This window comes from Stylophora pistillata, chromosome 3 (genome assembly GCF_964205215.1).
Source record: "Stylophora pistillata chromosome 3, jaStyPist1.2, whole genome shotgun sequence".
In the NCBI taxonomy this organism is placed as follows: Eukaryota; Metazoa; Cnidaria; class Anthozoa; order Scleractinia; family Pocilloporidae; genus Stylophora; species Stylophora pistillata.
In genome coordinates, this window is record NC_142521.1 from 11641149 (window position 1) to 11657974 (window position 16826).

Consider the following 16826-nt stretch of genomic DNA (forward strand, 5'->3'; position numbering starts at 1 on the left):
GCTGTACAGGCCCCTGGTGCCAGTCTGGGGTACCTGGCTTTTTTCTGACTTGACATGTAATGCACTTCTGTTATAAATGATTTAAAGATAATTTGAACAGTCAGTATCTGAAGAAGGATGAAGTTTCTCCTGGTGTTCAGGCTGGTGAATTTCAAGGGGAAGTGAGATCTGATATCTCCACATCATTTTTCATTCTACTGGCAATTTTCTTTCCTTCTGTCACTGGTAGGTAACTCAGAGATTAAAAGGTTTATTCTGAGTTTAAGTTGTGTGTGGTATACAAGGATCCTTTCTCTGATTATGAGGCTATGATTGTCCAAAGGTATCATGGCAGGGTCGAACAGGTCTGGTGACTTGAAGGATGCACAGCAGTCTATTCCTAAGGGTACAATAGCAGCCATAACAACTACATCTGTTGTCTGTATCCTTGGCTTCATGCATAATATTCAGCGTATTAAGTTCCCAAGATCCAAAATCTAAATCTTCTGAATTTGGCGTTTTATCTCAGAAGCACCGTATTTCCCCGCAGATGGGCCACACCCATTTATAGGCTGCACCTGAAACTTTTTGATCAATTTTCGTGGGGAAAAAATTATTAGTGAGAAGTGATCAGAAACCGCCTAGCTGTCATAATGAAACCATTACCAAAGAAAAGTTGTAAAATTGTTAAAGCTGGCTTATATTAAAATGAATAAGAGGCTTCAGTGGTGCTCGCTTGTGTTTCCCATCATGATAGGGTTGTTTCTAAACAGAGTAACATGGTAATGAGTAACTGAAACATCTTGAAAGTTTTCTTTTCTCTCAGCATTGAGATTCAACTATATGAACTAGGTCTGATACCACTGAGTATGTAAATGTAACAGCTACTGATTACAGAAAAATGAGGTTTTGATAACTCACAAACAGATGGCTCCTCTACTGGAAAGTTTTACCTTCTGTTACTTGCATAGGTGTGTTTTGTTGTAATTGTACCTTATAGAGCTTGAAGATCTCACCTCAGTATTCCTGTTTGGAGCAACAGTCCAGGGCGACTTACTCAGAGATAAGTATGTTTCACTTTGAATTTTACTCCATACAATATTCTTTCACAAACCTTTTCAACTTCACACGTAGTGTTGTAAAGTGGGAATTAACTTTCAAGGGACAAACTCAAGCCTAAAACAAACTGTCCCATGAATAGGTATATGTTATAAGAGGGTTTTTGTCCCTTGAGTGGACGAGATGCCCCCTGAATAGAGTCCCTTGTAAGAGAGAGAGAGAGAGAGAGAGAGAGAGAGAGAGCTCCCACCTCTCACTTTAACTGCCAGTGAAGAGAAAACCTGCAGCTTCAGGTTTGGTCAAAAATGACTTTTTCTTTTAGAACCTGGATGGGTTTAATTATTTTACCTTCTCTATACTCTTGAAAGCAAATGAACTGTGTTTCATTCTATTGTACCTTCATCAAATATCAATGATAATGTTTCTGTCGTCATTTCCTTCTGCTGGGTATCCTCTTCATTCCAGGTTTGGTCGTAGTATCAACAGTGTTATGGTCGTAGCTGAGATCGCCTGGCCTCCCACTAAATGAGTGATTCTGATTGGTTCATTTCTATCCACCGTGGGAGTAGGAATGCAAAGTTTAACTGGGTGAGTTGGTTCCTGACCTATTTGAAATCTTTAAAACGAAATCAGTAGGAGGCCGCACCTCAAGTGCATTATTTTAGGAAGAGCTATCAAAGAGAGCCAAATTGTTAAGTGGCAAAAGTTCTCTTCAAGGACACAAGGTATGACACAGCTTAGATGGTCATGCGAACCAACGATCCGTTTGGTGGATTTTCAGGATTATATACCTTTCTCTGTTTTTAATAAATACCTCATTTGAATTTAATTGCAGTGCACCACGGTTTTTGGAGGCCATTGCTAGAGACAATCTGATTCCATTTCTCAATATCTTTGCTCATGGTTCTAAGTCTGGTGAGCCAACTCGTGCCTTGGTTGTGACAGGTTGTATTTCAGAAATTGGAATTCTGATTGCTAACTTGGACTCAGTTGCACCCATAATAACAATGTGAGTGTGCAGTTTGATAAAACGGGAACTTTTGAAAAAAATCGATTACATTTTAGTTTAGTGTCGAAAGTAATTTATAAGAGCTATAAAGGAGAGTTACTTTCTTGGAAGTTGCGGTGTTAAATTAAAATAGTCACTGTGAACTATGTTACGTTGTTTCCCTTGTTACTCAGGTTCTTCTTGATGTGCTACGGAGTCGTCAACTTGGCTTGTGTGCTACAATCACTGCTTAAGACCCCAAACTGGAGACCGCGATTGAAGTATTACCACTTGTATGGTGAATTAGGGGAAGACAATTGTTTGATTTAATAGTTTAGGGTCTTTGGCACTCAAGGAATTTGTTGTGAGCAAGTAAATTTTCGTCCTTGCCTCTAGTATTGCTCTCTAATACCTGCTATAAGCGCGTACAAGAAAGAAACTGGGAACCATAGCTGTGTCGAGAAAATCTACTGAATTTTGGGGTTAAATTTACCATGAGCCTCGTGCTACACTGGCGGCTATGAACCCTTTTTTAGACTCTTTACCTTTCAAATGCACCTTGGTTATTGCCTGGCTAGGTGTTCGTCTTTCCTGGGCATGTGGTTGTGTCTGGCTGTGATGTTCATCTCCAGCTGGTACTATGCTCTTGTTGCTATGATACTAGCAGCTGCTATTTATAAGTACATTGAATTCCAAGGGTAAGGATATTTTGCTTTTGGCTCGTGCGAGGTTTCCGCCTGACTGAGCGTTCATATGTAAGTCCGTTCACTGATTCGCGACAAAAATGCACATATTGTATTTTCTTATGGATTTTTAGTTCTCTATTTCTGTCATTGAAAATTTTGGAAGGTAGTGTTGATTGGATTGAAACCTTTGTAAAATCAATGTAAAACAAAGAGTGTGGGACGGTTGACAATCACCATAGAGACAAATAAGTTGATAAATAGTAAACAAGGTTGAAAAAGGGTTAAGGGCTGCACGGATTGCAGATGACGAATTTATTAATTTCTGATTAAAAATTTGTCAAGATTTATATACCGTGACCTATGTTCTTAAAGCTTACGTGACTGGCAGCTCCCCAGCTTATTAATCAAGCTTCATTCATGTTTTAAGACCCCTTTTTCCGACACTTTCAGCTATCTGCATAAATGTGGCTTGAAAACACATGCTTTGACCCTCAGAGATAAATTTCGCATTAAATTATTTGATTAAGTTGTGAATTTACTATTAATTTTTAATCATCAATATTCTTATTTATTTATTTATTTACTTTTTTTTTTAATTTATTATTTTTCGGTCATTCCGGAAATTCCGGGAATTCCGGGTATTCCAGGTATTCCGGCACGGAATTCCGGCATTCCATCTTTTCCAAACTACCTTAAAACTACGGGAACAAAGCGTCATATTCAGAGGCAGTAATTGTAGTCTCCCCGAGTCTCTTATCTCTTCGGCACACCTTTAATACACAAACGTGGATTAGCTTAAAAGATATTTCCAGACAGAACAATAACAAAAAGTGAAATCACTGTGTCGCTATCACACAAGACAGAACGTGATTTCTTTCCTTTCCAGACAAGAGCAACTTTTTTCGTTGTTAACAGTTTGTGGCAAATGAAATAGTTCCAATGGAAAAAGGTCGCTTGCCCCTGATTCAATTCCCTAGTCCGATAAGAAAAGGAAGATCGAAGGCTTGCTACCATACTCCTTTTTTTCTCATCAAATCAATTTTTTCATCACAAACCCCCCCCCCCCTCCATGTGGTTACCTCTTGAGTAATGTCTCAATTAACTAATTGTCACTCTACAGTGCCTTTGATATTGACGTGAAGCCCATTCATGCACGTTACAGAAAGAACTCGAAGTCAAGTAGATCAGAAATATCTGGTAGGTTCATGATATGGTTAAGACGCGTTCGTATGGATTTGACACCCGGGATTTGACCAAGACATACAATGAATTAATGACATTATCACGACAGGCGATAAATTTATGTTCGTGGAGACCATCTAATAAGCCACTAAAAAGAAATCAACTTTATGTCTGAAGTTAAATGTAAAAAAAACGTTAATGTCTGAACCTATCAAAAAATCTAATCTCAATCATTGCAGTCAATAAATTACTTTTATCGCAATCCATCAAAAATCGCAAAAATTGGGTGGCATTAGAAAATGCTTGTGCTGACAGATTTTAAGTGAGGTCGCACTTTGGGTTTGCTCGCCAAGTACTTATCGTATTTACATCCCCTTTTCCACTTAGACCCCACAGTGCTTGAGGTCTGTCAATAATAAATCACACTTCTGGTTTATTTACCTTGAAGCAATCTTTGGCATCAGTTTGTATATTGTAGGCTGTAAGCTACATGTAGTTCTAGTATGTGCATCTCCGTGAACAGTGCCATAGGTAGTTATTGTTTACGTCACGTGGTCTCTGCATTTTATGACTGATCGAGAGAAAATTTTGCTTTTTTTTGGTTTTACCTATAGAGAACTGATTTTCTTTTTTTTCTTTTTAATTTTTCATTTTCACTTTATTTTTACTCTTTTAATTAATTATTTTTTAATTATTTATTCAAACTTATTATTTTTAATTATTAGGTAATTTTTTTTTCAATTTGTCATTTTTTGGTCATTCCGGGAATTCCGGGTATTCCGGGTATTCCGGGTATTCCGGGTATTCCGGGTATTCCGGGTATTCCTGGTTTTCCGGCACAGAATTCCGGCATTCAGCGTTTTCCAAACTACCTACTGCGAGGGACTGGATAATAATCTCGTGTATCACCCGGGAAGCTGCAAGGGTAAGAGAGGTTACACAAATAATTCATCAGATAAGAGGAGACTGATTGGGTCATAAAGCTTGTTGAAATTATTTATAATGGGTCTAGTATAATATTTCAGTGTAACGGCTTGAAGTGTAAACGATTTTACTCCAAAAAGTCACTGCATGTTGCCCTAACGCCTTTTCTCTGATTTTGCTGCTCATTTCACTAATACGTTCAATGAACCCCTAAGTTCTTTAGTTATTGTGAGTTTTCTTTTGTAGTTTTATTGTCAACAAATTAAACTTAGCAACAAAAGTAATCTTTATTTCTTCAAAACAGGTTTTCCCACCGAAAGTGGTCCTATAAAACTCCTTCCAGTTCTAAGTGGTCTGACTCAAGCTGTGAGACGGTCGTTTTTCCGCCATTCCGCTTTTATCCTGACAAAATAGTTCACGTGCAAATAACTGTCAATCATATGACCTTAAACGATTCCAAAACCGTCCATGATGCCATCACTTCATGGACTGAAAACGTCAACACACAAAATTTCATTGTATGCGCAATGCAATCTGGGAGAAAGAGGAAGAACTTCAATCCATTTGCGACTGTTAACTGGTTAGCATACCAGGGAGCACCGCCTCACGGAATGACGGGACAGATAATGATGCAGGGATGGTGGTCTGGAACAAACTGCACAGATCTGAACTTTCCAAAGGTAGGATGCCGGGACCCCAAACTTCTCCTCAAGTCTGCCTTGCAATTTCCGTCGAGCTGTAATTTCTATGTGCGTTTTCTACGATAAGTGTAGCTGAGAGAAACCAAAATTCAAGGTGTGAAGGAAAAAGTCAAGACAAAACGAAAATAGTAAGGAATAGATAAGCTTGACGCAGACTGCAAATTACACACTTCTAAAGAATTTGGGCAAAAATATTTACGCGCATGGACCTAGACAAAGCTCCTTTAAAACGTTACACTCTAAAACCAAACGTATTTTTTAAAAGCTACTAAGAACTGACAATTGTACTGAAGTATTACGCATACCCTTAATTTTGAAATGTTTTTTTTTCTTTTGGATGCATGTTATCAATTATGCGACCTGCAGGACAAGTTTAAGGAGGCTCCCGTGGTCCCTTGCGACAGCAGAACATCTAAGAACTGGGAAGGGATAAGACGCCGCGCTGTTATGGACCGAGGATGTAACCAAAAGCTCTGCAAAAATTTGTCTCCGAGAATTGCAGAACTTTGATGGCAAACATGAAGACATAATTGTAGTATGTGTTGATTTTTAAAGAAATGTTAGTATATATGTTGTAGTTCAATTTTGTCCTTGGTTCAAATTTTATTTTTCTTTGTTTAAAACTCATTATCAACATTAACATGACCGAGAACAAAGGAAAATAAAATTTGAACCAAGGAAAAAATTGAACTACAACATATATGACTATTCTGAATTATGATGAGTTAGATAAGTGACACTAGGAAACACCCTTAAAAAAGTCAGGGTGCTAATTCAGGAATAGAACCTATAAGATACAGAAGAATGTATCAGATGCTGATTGTAGTTACGATTTGTTACACTTTACATGCGATTGGCTGAGAAGGTGGTGCCTATTCTCTAGACCAGTCAGAAACCTTATTGAAGCAAAACCAATCTTTGACACGGAATTGACAATTGACTTCCTTCGGATTTGTCTCACTTCCAATCAAAGAGCCAAAAAATGTAACCTAATCAGCGCTTTTGCGTAGCTCTATTTGTTCCCTACGTTTAATACTTGGGTCGTAAAATCGAGCCAACCCTTAAATAACCAATAAGCTTTCATTACCGCTGAACACACTTTCAAAGTTAACAAAATAATTCTCATGAAAATTTTGATAACTCATTCGAATTTCATTACAGAACTGGCTGGTGTTTTCCAAACGACCGAAACCATTCTTCGCTGAACATGGCTCTGTCACGTTTTCAAACACATAACTACCAACTGATGAAAATAACAACGCTTACTGCAAGGTAGGGGGATAGCTGATCAGAACTTAGTAAATATTTTTGACTCAACGAGGAACAGCTGGCGATAAAATCAGTTGTAATTAGCGACAGTGGTGAAGTTATAAAGTATTTGTTAACTGTTTTGCTTGTTGCCATAGAGCAAGATTATCTGCTTTACTTTTATTATTGTTTGGCTTTTAAAATTGTTCACAAGTGCGTGGCAACACATCGTTACTTGTATGGCGGTGAAAACAAAAAATACATCATTTCCGGGACTTTTTATGATGTTAAGCTCATGATTATATCCAAAGAAGCATCCCATTGGGATTGCAGCGATACTTTCAGTCGCATCATGCAGAAACTCCAAAATTGCAGATCAACAGCTTCGATGATATGAGTTTTTTGGATTTCCTTGCAGTTTTTAAATTTCCCTCGAAGTTACAACGCAACACCAACAGTCCTTATATCAGCTAATCACAGCGCAACAGCTCATGGAAACTCGGTACCAGTCCACAATGGAATCACGACATTGATTGAGGTAACAAGTTTCCTTAAGTTTAAAAATTATGTATGTCAAAGTTTTTGAACATTGCAGGAGTTTTTGACGATGAATCTCCATGAACAACCACCAAACAACCACCAAACAATAAAATTTATTTCTTTTAGCAATTAAAATGCATATTAGAATACGAATGACAAAACATCGGTCGATGTTCAGACATTCTTTGTCGCCGCTCGTTTGGTAGACTAGTCTTCTCCTACCCTACTGAAGAAAATTGGGGTTTAAGGTGGATTCTGTTCGTTTTCAGGGAACGAAATCAGATAATTTCAGATCGTTCACTATTGCTGAAAATTGATATCTCTCAAAATGGCTATTATATTAGCGACATAATTTTCTTTTTTGATAAGACTTGCACCGACAGGAAATTTGTAGAGTGTACTCGTGATGTGGGCCTTGTTTGTTCTTACAGCACCTCTACCGTTCACCAATTAACATTGCTGCGTAAATCTCACAGCTGAACAAGTACAAATATTCAGCCTGTCTTTCTCAGTATCATTCAGTTCACTTCACCTTTTCAGGACACGAACACACCTGGATTCAGAGTCTGTGTAAAGGAACTGTACGAGACAAGATACGACCCCGTGTCAGTGAGCTATGTGGTCGTTACAGGTCAGTAGCACCACCTTAGTCTTGAGTGTCCATATTGTGTAATGTAGAAGGTGTCTCCTAACAAATTACTAGTTATCGTTTGTTATTAATTAATTCTTTAAGTTAAACATCGTATTCAAGTTGTACTAATCGATCGCATACTGTGGTGTAAAATTTCGGCAGATATCTGTGATCCTGGCTGGAGTTACTTTAATGGCTACTGTTACTTTACAAGTGAAACCTGTTCAAACTGGACTACAACACTGAATAAATGTCGACAGGAAAATGCTGTTCTTATTGATATAAGTAACAATGAAGAAAATGTTTACACACAACATCGTCACAATGGAGAAAAAACGTGACTGGGCTTAAACGACAAACCAGTGGAGGGAAACTTCACTTGGGCCGATCGAGAAGGAAACTTTACAGCTTGGGCCAAGAATCAGCCAAATACCTTTAATGAAGAGGATCGTGTGCACGATCTTGGTGTGAAACACAACTATGAATGGAACGACGTTCAATGCGGTGATTGTCATCAGTTTACTTGTAAGAAAGGTAAAGAGACAGAAGGGTTTCGTTAAAGTAAAAATCAGGAATTCTTTTTCTCGAGCGAGTGTAATGATTAATGCTTTTCCATTATCAATCGTCGCACCCTACAGTGAGAAATAAACATTTTAATCATAAAGCTGATACAAAGATCTTCCTTTTGAGTCATAAGCTAGGATTTACTATGGCAGGTGTCATTGAAAGAAGTGCTAGACAATGGGGACAATCTTAACTATGATCCTGTAATCATTTGTTGCAACTTTACTTTTCTATGTTAATTTTATTTAAATAGTGTGAAATAACCAATGAACCAATGAACCACCCTGTTGATTTACATTTAATTAGAGCTTATGTTTTCGGGTACTTTATTTGTTTATTTGTTTATTTAGCTTCGCCTAGTTAGAATAAAATTGTGAAAAAAAAAAATTATTAGGCAGGGAGACCACTACAGCCTAACCAACCAGGAAACAAAAGGGAAGTCCAAATTGCTAGAAGCAGCAGGCTGGCGGGCATAGGAGAGACCTATACCCGCCAACGTGACCTTTACCTCGATTAACGGCTAAAGGAAAGCTTTCTTCCTGCCTTACATTTTTAATTTCTTCTTTTAAGATCTGGATGAGTGTGAAAAAAATACCAACGATTGCCATCATTTGGCAGCCTGTACAAATGAACTAGGTGCGTAGTCCTGCAAGTGTAACCATGGTTACTTTGGAGATGGATTTGAATGCTCTCACAAGTCTTGTTCCGATATCAGACACCAGACTAGCGTAAGTGGCAGTTAGGTTAAGGATCCAGATGGCGCTGGAGGACTGGCACCATTTACAGTTTATTGCGACATGAGTGACAAAAATGGAGTTGGCGTGACAGTGATTAGTCACGATAGTGAAAGCAGGACATTGGTGACTGGTTATGGCCCACCGGGGAGTTACTCACGTGACATTAATTACACTGGAGCGAGTCTGTCTCAGCTAGCGGGTCTCACCAGAGTCTCCCCACACTGTGAGCAGTATATTAAATATGAGTGCTACAACGCAGTCATATTTGGCGGTATCGGATACTCTTGGTGGGTGTCACGTGATTCTGTAAAGATGAATTACTGGGGTGGAGCAGCATCAGGTAGTGGTAAATGTGCATGCGGAATGACCAATTCCTGTCCACGTTTAAACACAGCTTGTAACTGTGATGCAAGTGACAATGTTTGGCGTGATGACAGCGGTCTGCTCATCGATAAGGTACATCTTCCTGTCAAACAGCTCAGGTTTGGACATACAAGTCGTGGAAGTGGTTACTACACACTAGGGAAATTAAAATGTTATGGAATTTCTAAGTGAATAAGAGCGAATACTTCCAAATTTTTTACGTGTGAAAGGTGGCTTAAATTAGAAATGAACGGTAAACGCCATAAGTTGGTAGCCATAGACAACTGTATCAACTCTAGGATTAGCCCTCATTAGAACGGTGCAGCCACGAATTGTTCCCACTGGCAATAATTTACACTTTCGAGCAAGGAGAAAACCTGGATGTAACCGATCCATGAAGTAAATATTTTAGCTGTAGCGGAAGTCGATACCCTAACTTTCGTTGCCACTTGGACAACTCCAAGCTCATGGCGTTTTTAATTAGCTTTATGCGACACAAGACTTTAATAACGAGCCTTTCTCAGTTACTGACTATATCTTTGTCTAAGGTGCAGATACGCTCAGAATAAAGCATCCCCATTGTCTCTGAATACGTTTTTTGCCTAGTAGCAATCATGATAATGGTGATGGAGGCAAAAGCGTAAAGAAAAAAGCACACATTTTTTTTTTTTTTTGCATCGGGTCTGTCAACTAAAATCACGTCGGGCGAAAGTTTGGCCTCTCAGGCAGACCCGCTAAATATTTCCGTCATCTAACATTCTTGTCTTTATTTCTCTTGCTTGTAACAAAAGCTTCTAGGAATCTAATCGGGATATTGTTTTTTGCTACGTGCTGAGCAGGGAACTTTAAGACTTCTCGATTCTAAGAGGATACGTTTGACCTCATTTAAAATAACAGTAAACTTCCCGTTGTACTCAAACACAAACTTTCTGTAGTAAATAACATGACACCAGGAAATGTTCGTTTTAGGCACTGGAGAGAGAGAAATTAAAATCTCGAGCTCTTGATTTCTTTGAAGATAGTTATGACGTCGATTAAGATGTTTACAAAGTACTTGTTTAACCCAAACATGAACTTTCTTCAAACAATAAAATTACCATCTTTCTGCGCATTGTAGCAACAAGAAATTGTTGTCGTTATGCGTGAAACAGAGACTGATTAGGTTAAACCTCTTAGAAGATTGAGTTGACCTCATTTGAATTTAAGACTAAACTTCCCGTTTTACTCAATCACGAATTTTCAGCCAGCGATAAACATATCAGCTTTCTATTTACGTGCATCTGTTCATGTTTCTATTAGTTTTAGCTCCAAAGGAAGTCAAAATAAGCGACTCCGTTCCTTTAGAGGTGAAGATGAAAACATATAAATTGATCATCGGCCTGACTCGCATGACAGCTGAACTTAACTTAAGCCAAGCAGAACTGCAGTAAGGAAATTATCGAGTGAAGCGAAAAATGTCCCGCTAGTTATGTCTCATATCAAGAGTAATTTTGGGAACACTGTGAAGATGAAAGAAACAGAAAAAGAACAGAAGCTGACGAACAGAAAACAAACATTGAACCGCTTGTGCTCCGGGTCAGGCCTCTTGTTGTCTGTTTTCTGTTGTGTCGCGTTAATTCATCAGGAGCTCAGAATACAAGAAAACCATCAACTGATTTTAAACTCAGCAAAGTCAATTTCAAAGATGGAGACGGAAGTCCTTCGAAAAGTACAGCCGAGTAACAGAGGATGGAACAGTATGGAACCCGAGGAAACGATGCAGGCGACCAAAGGTAACTTTTATCTTGTTATGTGTTGAGCCGGATACGACTTGTTGAAACTACGGCAGATTTTAAAATGAAAAACCTCATCGACATCCCGGAGGTCTTTCTATTTTCAAGAGCTTTATTTATTAGGATGATGAAATAAGTAGCTAAAATTCAAGATAAAAAACAGTTCAGCTTTAAGCCAAAAAAGACCTCAAAAGGTCATGATAGTTGATGAGAGTCTCAACTATTACGCGGTTTTGAACACGATCTATCAGCCGAGGATGCATCATCATTAACTATCATCACCATTTGAATGGGAGTTTGCTGACTCGTCTTCATAGAATGCGAAATGTGTTGTTTTCCTATAATTTTCCTTAATTGATAGTTCAGCATATATACAATTTGCTTTGTTTCAACTATTCAACTCGGGACCGACCCTTTCCTTGAAATAGTGAAAGGATCAGCTAGATTCGACGGAAAACAACCTCGAGTTCAGTACAGCCATAGAATTTATTAATACGAGACATAGGAATTCGTCTTCGATACCGCAGTGATCCTTTTTGTTACTCTAGATTTTATATCATTCTAAGATGGTCAAAGGTTGGTGATGAACGTAATGCCACTTTATTCAAGTGAAAGACTTTATTTTTCAGGTGGAGGGGAAAACCCAAAGCGACAAAAACGCACCGCTCTGAATGTTTTAATACAGAATTCAACATCCTCTGAATTACAAAGGCTAATCAAAAAAGAACTTAGTCTTCTGCAAAACCAACTTTGTGCGAAGGACAACACGCAGTGTCGCCCAGGACCAAAAGGTAACAGGGGTCGACGAGGTAGAGCGGGAACACGAGGAAAACCGGGTCCCCCTGGAAAACCAGGCCGAGAAGGACGTCCTGGTAATCACGGGCTAATAGGACCTCAGGGGCCGAAAGGTATTAAGGGGGATATCGGAGTAGCGGGGCAAACCGGTCCCAGAGGGCCACAAGGCCCTCCAGGTGTGAAAGGTGCCAAAGGCGAGCCGGGTCAGTCCCTATCGGCTCCATTCCTGCTCCAGCGTCCTGTTGAAATGACGGTTAATGAAAGTCATACAGCTATTTTCAAATGTATGGCAGATGGCAGTCCAAAGCCAAAAGTCACGTGGTCTAAGTTGGATTCATCACTTCCTGTTGGACGTCACGTACTAGGATCCAATGGTCAGCTGATTGTTAGGGACGTTAGACCGGATGACGAGGGAGTTTACTCTTGTAGGGCTGAGAGTATTTTGGGACAAGTGAACGCCTCGGCGAAGTTGTCTGTCCATTGTAAGTCAGTTTCTTTCTTATGCAAATGATGTTTGCACATTGATGATTATGCCATACTATTTGGCAGATTTGACGAAATTTCGTCAGACTGTGGGAATGTATATGGATTTGTCGATTTTGGCGAAATTTCGTTAGAATCGCTACTTTCGCCAAATTCGTCAACTTTTTGGGGCCAGGTCATATCTATTCATTGGCATAATTTCGTCAACAACCTTTGCGAAATTTCGTCAGAATCGCCACTTTGACAAACTTTCCACAAATTGAAAAATCTCGTCCAACCCGTCAAAATCATTGACAAAAGTTCGTCAAATCTGCCATTTTCGTTACAGCATGCATTTCTGGATATCTTACGCATAGGGTAACTGAAGTATTTTGATTTTGCAACAATTAAATATTTACAGTTCTTCCTTCTTTTCTTCTTGTATATGATGATTCAGGAGACAACTTTCATTGTCTTAACAGCTCATGCTTCTTTCTCTTGCAATGATTAGTCGCTCCTACGATCATTTTGCCATCTAACGAAGTGTTAGCTGAGGGAGAACAAAATGTTTCTATCGCCTGCAGTGCTACTGGTCAGCCTCAGCCTAATATCACGTGGTCTAAGGCGTTTGGAATCTTGCCAATGGATAGAGCCGAAGTGATTAATGGAACGCTAAATATTTATAACGTAACAAAAAATGACAGAGGAACATACATCTGTAGAGCGGAGAACATTCTCGGATCAGCAGTAGACACGTTTCACTTTACGGTATTTTCTCGTTTGCGGTTTAAAGCTAGCCCCCCCAAAGAAATGACTCCTAGGGCTGGCTCAACTGTTCATCTGCCGTGTGTGGTCGAGAGCGACTTGAAAACTACAATCAGTTGGACGAAGCAGGGCGAGTCTTCTTTACCTGCAGGGTCAAATGTCCTACAGAATGGAACACTGGTAATAAAAAACGTTAGAAAATTACACGAAGGTTCTTACACCTGTAGAGCAGGTAATGTTCTGACACAAATTGGAACCAAAGTCAAAATTAATATTCCGGTTGAACCAACGTCTTGTTCTGTATTAAGAAAATACGCCACCACTAGAAGTGGAAATTACGTCATCGATCCCGATGGCGAGGGACCTCTAGCACCGTTTACAGTATACTGTGACATGAGTGACAAGAATGGAGTTGGCGTAACAGTCATAAGTCACGACAGTGAAACCAGAACATACGTGCGACACTCTACCAAAAGAAACGTTCACTATACAGGAGCAAGTCTGTCTCAGCTGGCTAGTCTCACGAGAGTCTCCTCACGTTGTGAACAGTTTATCAAGTGGGAATGTCATGATTCTTACATGTCTGGAGTCACCTGGTGGGTGTCTCGTGACTCCGTTCAGATGAGTTACTGGGGCGGAGCATCACCTGGTAGTGGTAAGTGCGCATGCGGAATGACCAATTCTTGTGCAAGCCGCAGTAATCGCTGTAACTGTGATTCGAATGACGGTGTATGGCGTGAAGACAGCGGTTTTCTAACTGACAAGACAAGTCTTCCGGTGAAACAGATGAATTTTGGAGATGTAGGTGGTAGTGGTGAATTTGGATACTACACTTTAGGAAAACTGAAGTGCTATGGAATAGAGTAAAATTTATCTTGTTCTTTATTTCTACTGCTGTAAGATTAACATATGTCGTGGTTAGGGCAAGTACCTTGCAAAATAAGTTACATTTTTCGCTTTCTTTGTGATGTTTTCAAATGTGCCTCGCGTATGTAATCGGCAAGTGCCAAGGTAGTGCTTTAAAATTCTTAAACAAATGCTTTGAAAACGTAGTAGAAATGGCCCTAAGTTGTCTTTTCCTTGTAATTAGGGTAGTTTAGAAAACTAAAAACATTTACTTAATTGAAAATATCTTAGCCTCTACATTTATGTGGGTTTATGTGTGTGCCTTTGAGCCGCATGTAGAGGAAGCACCTGTAATCATAACGTTACAGCAAGGTTAAGGTGATTCCTCAGAATTGCATTGCGCATGCCGTACTGTGCCTAAAAATCACGCAATCAGGCGAATAAGTGCGCGCGCGTTCTGAGAGCACGGTAATTTTTTTTCAATCAACGGACCAGGTAAAGAGGTACGATGGTCCGTAGCTCTTAAACGAGCTCGGTGACCTATATTGATTATTGCACACATCTAGTGTAAAAATTATCCCTTTAAAGTGCAGCTAAGCCCAAAAATTTTTTCGCTTGACGAAATAAGCGTATTTTTCGGAGTATTTCTGTGCAAAAATTTTTTTATTTCCTCAAATCTTCAATTTTCTGTGCCCAGTTAAAATACGGAAAATCGGCGGCCATCTTGGCTCATGACCGAGTTTAAAGAGGAATGGCCCTAGCGGGTAATGTGACGTCAAATCGAGAACACGAAAGTCTGCATTTCACACATTTTTACTTGTTTGGGAAGGTTGTCGTCGATATTGTGCGAAATATGCCGACGAGGTGTGTTGTATGGAGAATGTATGAAGCCCAATACCCTCTTGCAAATTTCGCACGTTGCTACATCCCCCTACAACACACTTAGTCGGCATATTTTCGGACAATATCGACTACAATCTTCCCAAACAAGTGAAAATGTGTGAAATGCAGACTTTCGTGTTCTCGATTTGACGTCACATTACCCGCTAGAACCATTCCTCTTTAAACTCGGTCGTGAGCCAAAATGACGGCGTATTTTGACAGGGCACAGAAAATTGAAGATTTGAGCAAATACAAAAATTTTTGCACAGAAATACTCCAAAAAAGATACGCTTATTTCGTTACGCGAAAAAAAATTTTTGGGTTTAGGTGCACTTTAAATTGGAGAAGTTAAAAATTTACGGAAGAGGAAAAATGATATGGCTAAAAGTGTGCACAAAGCCCGATTTTTTCAAATGTTACTTGAAAACTCTTACTTCGAACTACCGCAAAATGTACCGCGCACCGATGTAATGGCGCGCGTGACAAGTGTCAGTAAAGGCGTAAATGGGTTAAGATTGGCCAATCATATCTCTTCAATAAGTGCGGTGACCTATCTTTTAAATGTATTTTTCGAAAGAGACATTAGTAGGAGACATTTAAGGAAAGTGAAAACAATCGCTCGATAGCCTCTTTTATGAGTAATCACCCCACCAAAAACATTTATGCAAATTAGGCTAAGCCGGATCTGAGTTCCGCCTGGCAATTATTAACTGTAAGAGAAGATCTCAGTTCGCGCCCACAACACGTTCAAGGTGTTGCGGATGAAGTTTCTGTAATTACTTTTTGGCACTTTTCGGCGTCAAAATTACATAGTTTGGTTTTTTGGTTTACCGGTTTTCATCTTTTTGATGGTATGTAACTTTCAAAGAATGCAACAGAAAGACTGACCAAGGCCAGTTGAACACTTTTACGGGGTTGAATTACATAATCATTGGTTATCCAAAAATAAGTGTCATTTCGTCACTAGCAGTTTCCATGGCAACGCTTTCATAGGCTTACTCAGACGCATTTTTTTGCTTGTGGCTTAAATAATTCGAAAACTAACCAAGTGACCCCCTGATTTTTTTCAGTGATTGCTTTTGGCACTTGAAAAGGAAAATGCACAAAGATTTTTAAAAAATTATACGAAGCGGAATTTCAGAAAATCTACAAAAAGGACAATTTTCACACATCACAAATTTCCTTCCGTAGAATTTTCTAGTTTTTTTTTCTGATGATTCCTTTCGACGTTATTATCATATTGGAACAATAAAAAGAAGGGGTCACCGGACTTATTTTCATGCAATAGCTTTCGTGAGTTTAGCAATTTCCACGCGCCTTTTAAAAATCTGGATTCTATAAGATCGACATTTGCTCATGATCTGTTTTAGCTACCGCTGACAATTGCGTGTGCTCGCGCGAGCACCTACGATCTGATGTTTAAAGACGTTTACTGCTAAGAAAATCATTAAACAGCCGTCAAAGACAGCCTTCCGAGCTCATCTTCGAAATCCTACACATGACTTCTGGCTATATCATATTATTTTCCTTCAAGTTTCAAAGTCTTCTTCCACTTCAGGTAGACTATCCTTCACTTGAGTTCTTCTTTTTTCGCCGTCGCAAGATTTCATATCGGTTGAATATTTCTTTTAAATGTGAAGTGAAGCAACCTTTACTTCCCCGAAAATCGTCTTCGTTATCTTAGTTTCTATCTCCAGCATTC

At 39.2% G+C, this 16826-nt stretch overlaps 4 protein-coding genes across 4 annotated transcripts; all 4 read left to right on the forward strand.

Annotated features, from left to right (window-relative positions):
- Positions 1 to 109: 109 nt before the first annotated feature.
- Positions 110 to 1626, forward strand: LOC148734529 (solute carrier family 12 member 5-like). Its single transcript, XM_088755647.1, has 4 exons — positions 110 to 225; positions 323 to 421; positions 989 to 1046; positions 1504 to 1626. Exons 2-4 carry the CDS (start codon positions 328 to 330, stop codon positions 1565 to 1567), a joined length of 216 nt encoding a protein of 71 aa, XP_088611773.1. The 5' UTR covers positions 110 to 225; positions 323 to 327; the 3' UTR covers positions 1568 to 1626.
- Positions 1610 to 2793, forward strand: LOC148734530 (solute carrier family 12 member 4-like). Its single transcript, XM_088752787.1, has 3 exons — positions 1610 to 1626; positions 1874 to 2047; positions 2221 to 2793. Exons 1-3 carry the CDS (start codon positions 1610 to 1612, stop codon positions 2354 to 2356), a joined length of 327 nt encoding a protein of 108 aa, XP_088608913.1. The 3' UTR covers positions 2357 to 2793.
- Positions 2794 to 8970: 6177 nt separating this feature from the next.
- Positions 8971 to 10176, forward strand: LOC148734531 (contactin-associated protein 1-like). Its single transcript, XM_088755642.1, has one exon. The coding sequence runs from the start codon at positions 9300 to 9302 to the stop codon at positions 9792 to 9794; it is 495 nt and encodes a 164-aa protein (XP_088611768.1). The 5' UTR covers positions 8971 to 9299; the 3' UTR covers positions 9795 to 10176.
- A 574-nt stretch (positions 10177 to 10750) lies between these two features.
- LOC148734532 (uncharacterized) lies at positions 10751 to 14539 on the forward strand. The gene is made up of 3 exons (XM_088755616.1): positions 10751 to 11374; positions 12004 to 12651; positions 13143 to 14539. The coding sequence occupies exons 1-3, from the start codon at positions 11071 to 11073 to the stop codon at positions 14261 to 14263; spliced, it is 2073 nt and encodes a 690-aa protein (XP_088611742.1). The 5' UTR covers positions 10751 to 11070; the 3' UTR covers positions 14264 to 14539.
- The last annotated feature ends 2287 nt before the right edge of the window (positions 14540 to 16826 follow it).

Bases quoted from the DNA above. Each gene is read 5' to 3' on its own strand.
- LOC148734529 (XM_088755647.1), top strand. From the start codon at position 328: ATGGCAGGGTCGAACAGGTCTGGTGACTTGAAGGATGCACAGCAGTCT. The intron at 422-988 runs GTATCCTTGGCT...TAGAGCTTGAAG, and splicing joins AACAACTACATCTGTTGTCT to ATCTCACCTCAGTATTCCTG. The intron at 1,047-1,503 runs GTATGTTTCACT...TCTTCATTCCAG, and splicing joins GGCGACTTACTCAGAGATAA to GTTTGGTCGTAGTATCAACA.
- LOC148734530 (XM_088752787.1), top strand. The intron at 2,048-2,220 runs GTGAGTGTGCAG...CTTGTTACTCAG, and splicing joins GTTGCACCCATAATAACAAT to GTTCTTCTTGATGTGCTACG.
- LOC148734531 (XM_088755642.1), top strand. From the start codon at position 9,300: ATGAGTGACAAAAATGGAGTTGGCGTGACAGTGATTAGTCACGATAGT.
- LOC148734532 (XM_088755616.1), top strand. From the start codon at position 11,071: ATGTCTCATATCAAGAGTAATTTTGGGAACACTGTGAAGATGAAAGAA. The intron at 11,375-12,003 runs GTAACTTTTATC...TTTATTTTTCAG, and splicing joins AACGATGCAGGCGACCAAAG to GTGGAGGGGAAAACCCAAAG. The intron at 12,652-13,142 runs GTAAGTCAGTTT...TGCAATGATTAG, and splicing joins GGCGAAGTTGTCTGTCCATT to TCGCTCCTACGATCATTTTG.